General features: G+C 33.3%; 1 protein-coding gene across 1 annotated transcript in view; it reads right to left on the bottom strand.

Annotated features, from left to right (window-relative positions):
• LOC106468334 (apoptosis regulatory protein Siva-like) overlaps window positions 1–6580 on the bottom strand; it is an 11334-nt gene that overhangs the window by 1256 nt on the left and 3498 nt on the right. Inside the window, exons 2-3 of the mRNA XM_013928752.2 lie at window positions 5853–6050; window positions 3425–3599 (exon numbers count right to left, since the gene is read on the bottom strand). Of these exons, the coding sequence (XP_013784206.1) occupies window positions 3425–3599; window positions 5853–6050 (373 nt within the window). The remainder of the gene's footprint in view (window positions 1–3424; window positions 3600–5852; window positions 6051–6580) is intronic.

Below are 6580 nucleotides of genomic sequence, written 5' to 3' on the forward strand. Positions count from 1 at the left end.
CAACACTATTAATTCCCTTTATAATCTTAAACACCTCAATCAGACCCCGCCCCCAACTCTTCTTTTTTCAAGATAAAACCCGTTTCAGAGATCTTAATCTCTCCTCTCATGATAACTTCTCCATCCCAGGAACCATTCTCTGAACCCTTTCCAACAATTCAATGTTCTTCCTAAGGTAAAGAGCCCAAGACTGAACACAATAACCCAAATGTGGCCTAACCAGTAACCCATACAACGAAATTATAACCTCTTTAGACTTGTATTCAATATTTCTGTAGATACAACCTAAAATCCTATTTGCCCTACCACTAGAAACAGCACACTGGTTGGATGTTTTAAGATACTGATCAACCACTACACAAAAAATCCCTTTCTTTCATAAAACTGTTAAAGTTATTCCCATCCAAATTATACTTATTATCTGAGAACCAATTATACTTATAATTAAATTATGATAACCTATATGCATTATTTTGAATTTATTATAATTAAAACCCATCTTCAATTTAATCACCCAACTCACTAAATGACCTAAATCCTTTTGTAAATCAGCAGCATCCTCTTCACAGCTAGCAATACCCAAGACCTTAATATCATCTGCAAATTTAAGTAATTTATTGACCATTCCTTCATCTACGTCATTGATGTAAATCAAAAAGAGCAAAGGTCCTTAGACCGAGCCCTGAGGTACCCCACTTGTAACATTAGTCCAGTTTGACTGAACTTCATTTGTAACAACTCTCTGCTTTCTTCCATCTAGCCACTCTTCTATCCAATTAGCTAATTTATCCCCCATACCTATAGAGATAATTTGTTTTACAAACCTTTTATGTGGCACCTTGTGAAATTCTTCCTGAAAATCCAGATACACCAAATCAACATCCTTACCCTCATCTACATAAGCAGTAACCTTTTCCAAAAATGTTAAAAGATTTGTAAGGCAAGATTTTATTATCCAGTAAAATTTTAAACATTGTTAAATGACTTTGTAAAGCATCTTTTAACAGACTTTCCAAAACTTTTCCCACAACGGATATAAGACTAATGGGCCTATAATTACTGGGACATTGTTCATCACCTCCCTTGAAAAGAAAAGTAACATTAGACAATGTCCAATCCTCTGGCACTTGCTCACTATTAAAAGACTTACAAAAAAAAATAAAATAGCAGCATGTGGCTCAGATATACAATCCTTAACCTCCTTCAAAATCCTTGGGGAAATATTATCTGGCCCAGGAGCCTTATGTTCTTTAAACTTCCCAATTTTTTTCTTAACAAGCTCAGAATTAATGTGATCATCTTGTTCAATCTATCATCTGTTCAAAACAAGGAAAATTACTTAAATCTTCATTAGTCAAAACTGAAAAAAAAAAAGAAGAAGCTGAATTTAATAACCCAGCCATCTCGTAATCATCAGATACGAGTCTTCCTTTATCATTCCTCAAGGGTCCTACCCCATCCCAACACTTTGTTTACCCTTAATGTATTTAAAATAATCTTTACTGTTACTATTTACATTTTCAGCCAATCTTTTTTCATACACCCTCTTTGATGTTCTAATTTCCTGTTTGACCAACTTTCATGATCTTCTAAATCTTCCATCATACCAGTTAATCTATATTTCTTAAGCTTCTGATGCTTTTCTTTAATTTTATCCCTTATACTCTTTGTAAGCCAACCTTTTCTTTCTGTAAGGAATATGTTTATCTTGAATATTTAAAAATTTATCTTTAAAAATGTTCCAAACTTGATCAATGTCTCCAAATAACTTAGCTGCCCAATTAACAATATATAATTCTTGTCACATCCCTTCAAAATTTGCCTTTTTAGAATCTGTACCCAAAATATCATTATTCCTGATGCACCAAAACATCAGACCTAATAGAGCAATGATCACTTGTACCTAGATGTTCCCTATTTCTGCCTTCTTAATCATTTCTATATTAGAAGTTAACAATAAATCTAAAATAGCATTGTTTCTTGTAGGTTCCTTGACTAATTGATGAAGAAAGCCATCTTGAGCAGTTTTCAAAAACCTTTCTCCCTCATGGTTTGACTCTTAACATTTCCCAATCTATATGCATGAAATTAAAATCACCCATAATTATGGCTTCATTAACAGCTGAAATCTTAATCTCACTGTAAAGTTTCTCATTAATTTCATCAGTATCATTTGGTGGTCTGTAACAAGTTCCCATAAAAAGCCTTTTCCTTTTATATCTGCTAATAGAAACCCAAATGAATTCAATCCCCTTGCTATTATCTTTGGTATTCTCAACTTCAGCATGATCTAAATAACATTTTACATATAAAACAACTCCTTCCCCTCTCTTTAGTATTCTGTCCCTATTAAATAATCTATAATGCTCTATTTGAAAGAAATTTCTGTCATCAAAATCATCTATATTTAACCGTGTTTCAATTATTCCCATTATATCAAAATCCTCCATTCCTACCAGTGATCTAAGGTCATCTATTTTATTTCTTATACAATAATAACAATTAAGCCTATCTTTATAACTACTTCTATACTCATTTCCTACACTAAACTTTTCTGTACATCTTATTTTTTTGCACTTAATTTATCCTGGCCCTCATCACTGTCTAGTCCTAGTTTAAAATTTCCCTTCTAGCTAAGTTAATAGCCTTTACCCTATTTAAATATAAATCAACTATTCCTAAAAAAAAGCTCCTTTTTCCCATGTCCAACCAGCTAATCTGCTCTCCTTAGATATTAATCTAAGCCTAGCATCAACCCCTAATGACCTACTTATAATTTAATCCTCACAATTAATTCTCAGAAGTATTCCTGACACAATTAAGTCATGGCCTATTTTTTTAATGCCTTTATCAACCCCTTGTACTTATCAATTAGCTCCTCTGACCTACCTTTCTCTACATCATTATTAAATCTCTTGTCCTGTCAGTTATATACTTCACCTGTGCCCCTGGGTAGTATAATCTAATTCTTTTCTCCCTATTTACCCCACAGACCATCCTATCCAAATGCCTTGTCAAAGAATCACCTATAACTATAACCTTTTTAAGTTTATCATTCACATCCTTCTCTGTCCCTTTTGTCTTCTTTCCCTCCAATAGTTCCTCATCTGCACAAGCCAAGGGCTGAAATCTGTTGCTCAGTAGAACATGCTTATTACAATTAAATCTACTACTTTTAGCCCTAATAGTACTGTTTCTAACTTCCTGAAAGTCATGGACTTTTTTTGGGACTGAAAGAAGTAAAATTACACTTATATATTCTTTGTAATACCAAAAATTAAAACCAAAAACAATAGTTGCCTTCTCTACAATTTCCAAGATAATATTTTCTCTAAAATTTAAAGTGTTTATTTGTTTTGTCATGTTGATCTGCATAAACTGAATAAAAAAAAGAGGAAATAACCTGGGAGCTTTTCACACTGACCTGAGGGTAGAGCAAAGAGGGCAATAATCCCCTTCACAGGCACGACAAATCCGTCGACAACCGGAACAAACAGACCGATGACAAAATGAGCAGTGGAATCCACCTGTTAAATCTGATGGTTTCTGACAGTAGCCACAACTTTGAAAGTGAACATTTCTTTGGTGCAGAGACTTTTCTATTATAAATAGCATGTTTTAGAGAAATAATTCAGTGTTATTGTTAAATGTCCTAATATCCCAAATTATTAAAGGTTTTATAGTTAAAATTCTAGAACAAAATGAACAAGTGCCTGAAATTCATTAGAGTGCATTTGAGAAGCATCATTCAATCATTAAACATATTTAATGGATAATTTTTATTGATAATACATTGCTAGTTTCAACTCAAGGAACATCAACTCACTCAAATTCGATACGAGCAGAGTTAGGGCCTAACTTCATAAACCTGTTTGAGTCAAGAAAAACGAATGAGAGTAAACAGAAAGGGCTAATAAAGTCTCTGCATCTGCAAGACATATGTTTGACCAGTTGACCCACGGTGGTATGAGTAATCCTGTAATTCTTCAGTTATTGCAATGCCAAGGTCTTGACATCACACGACAGATTAAAGCATTGAATCCAAAGAGTTTCTGAAAATGTTCTATGAGAATTAACTCAAGACTCCTTCATGGCAAAGCCATGATGTCTTTAGTTTATTTGTTTAAGGTAGTTCATCACAATCCTGATAGCACAGCATCAAGTCTGGTCCAATTGCATCCACAGAAGGATGTATGTCATACATCTAGGTCTAACATCATACCAATATATTGATTAACATCAAGTTTATTCTGAGGAGCAAAGTAAGACCCATTAATGATGATGTCTCTCCACATCCTATCTGAACCACCACAACAGTTATATTTAGTGATGTTCCACCAATCATATCAATCACCTCTGGATCTTCAAATATGAATCTGTCGATAACTGCAACAAAAATGAAGCCTTGGTTCATCATATCTGGTGTTCTTGATAAATTATAAAAATATTTGTGCAGTCAATAATAGGGCCATAAACTGGATTTGCAAACCCTGTTTCTTACTCCTTGGTCAATGATGTTCATTCCATTTTCTGTCCTAAGTCTAGTTGATTTTCAAGATCATGTTGCACTAATAGCAATCAATCGAAGGCATTTTTCTACCTTTCACAATCTTGTCAAGGCTTTCTAGTACTGAGATCAACTGTTTTATAATGTGAACCTCAACACATCATAATGAACTACACCTCATCTTCTTGTTTGATTGAATGAACAGCTATGACAGTCTATACTTTTATCAAAGACCTTCCCCCATAAACAGAAGGTAACATTTCAACAATAAACAAAATTGAAGTAATCACCAAAAGTTATAATTTTCCTATACTGAAAATCTATCTCTGATAGATACTTACCTCCTCTCTAACTTCCCACCCTTCCTCCCCACTGAAAACCAGTGCTTCCATTTTCTGCCAAAACTCAAAGTGATAGTCTGATAACTTGAATAGAGGAGGTCACCTGCATAATGAGTGTGTGTTGCACTGTCATTGGTGGAGGTTTGTCACATGATGATTTCCATGAGACACACATCGGAATGAAACATTTCCAATGGAGGGAAGGCAGAAGGCTTGGGCATGCATTAATTTTTCTTGCATATAGATGGCAGCACTGAACAAGTATAGCTATTTATGTGAGAGGAAGTAATGTAACGTATCAGAATAGCAAATAATCACTTATATATCGAGAAAAAAAGAGACCTCATAGCAACTCTTTTTAATGTGTCTGTATACAACACTTTAGATAAATCACTGAAACAACTTAGCAACTACACATCAATACCATTACAGAGAAACTGGGAATTGTCTTTTCTATTATAAACTGTTCTATTCCTATCAAGATCTGAATGCACATAAGCCACTACTCTTTGACAGAATATAAATAGAAGATAGAAGTAAATTCTACTTACATTATAGATACAGGAGCAAATGTTGACTATCTTTTTTTTTTTCAAGTAAAACTCATCATTTATATTTTCACGATAAATGTCATGCGAGAACACAAACCTCACTATGAACATAACATATTGTCACATGCCACTTGTTCACAATGTCATAAATTTGTAGATATTTCAAGCACATTCACTCTACATGCTTGAAATTGTCTGGTACACTAATCATGTAAAATTAAGATAGTTTCTTGTGTTTGGCTAAATATATAATTTTGAGTCATTCTCAAAGATTTGTCATCTAACAAAATTTGTATTTATAAGTGATTATGTTTTACATTTTATAAAATAAATTGTTGAAATATGGCCTGATCGAGACTAAAAACCAGAATTCTGATGTTGTGACTTATTCTTTTACAACTGAACTACAAGGACTTTATGACCATTACAATGTGTAACAAACATCAAACTAACCATGAAACTTTTCCTGTCTGTACTTAACTTGAACAGGTTGGTCATTCTGGCTGATAAGAGATTCATCTTCATTTTGTTTTCGTTTGTTATCACCAGGGGGAGTTGCTGGAGGACTGAGAACTACACATTTGAGAGGATCAAAGGTTGATTCTGCAAACTGTTTTCTGGCACCATCTCGAAGAAGCTGCCAAGTCCGTTCTATAAAGATAACAAAATAAGGTTGCAATAACAGTGAAAAATAAAAGGTGTAAACTTATTATTTTTGAAAACATCTCACAGTCTTTAAAAGAAGAATAGAAATTCAACCTAAAAGATATGGGAAGTATGTGGCTAACATTGTTAGATATACATGACTGTTTAAATTTAATGCAAGTGTTAAATTTAGTTATTTTTAGAAGTGATAATTTATCGAAAGTTTGTTTACATAGCTGTTTACGACTCACATGTTGTGTAGTTCACTAGTTATAAATTGGTAATTGTTATTTTATTGTATCATCATACTAGAACCTTACAAGTTTTTCTCATTGTTTTAAGTGAGTATTACTGCATCATAATATATTTTACTGTGTGGAATGTTCTAGGCCTCTGTAAGGGGTATAAATATACATTGAAAATTTAGTTCAATAGATAGATATATTTAGACTGCATGATTGTGAGTTTAGCCAAAAAGAGCAGATGGTGGTGATTTTTAAAGTGAAATTATCACAAATTGTATTGTAATAACAGGG

Source organism: Limulus polyphemus, unplaced genomic scaffold (assembly GCF_000517525.1).
Source record: "Limulus polyphemus unplaced genomic scaffold, Limulus_polyphemus-2.1.2 Scaffold2965, whole genome shotgun sequence".
NCBI classification, from domain to species: Eukaryota; Metazoa; Arthropoda; class Merostomata; order Xiphosura; family Limulidae; genus Limulus; species Limulus polyphemus.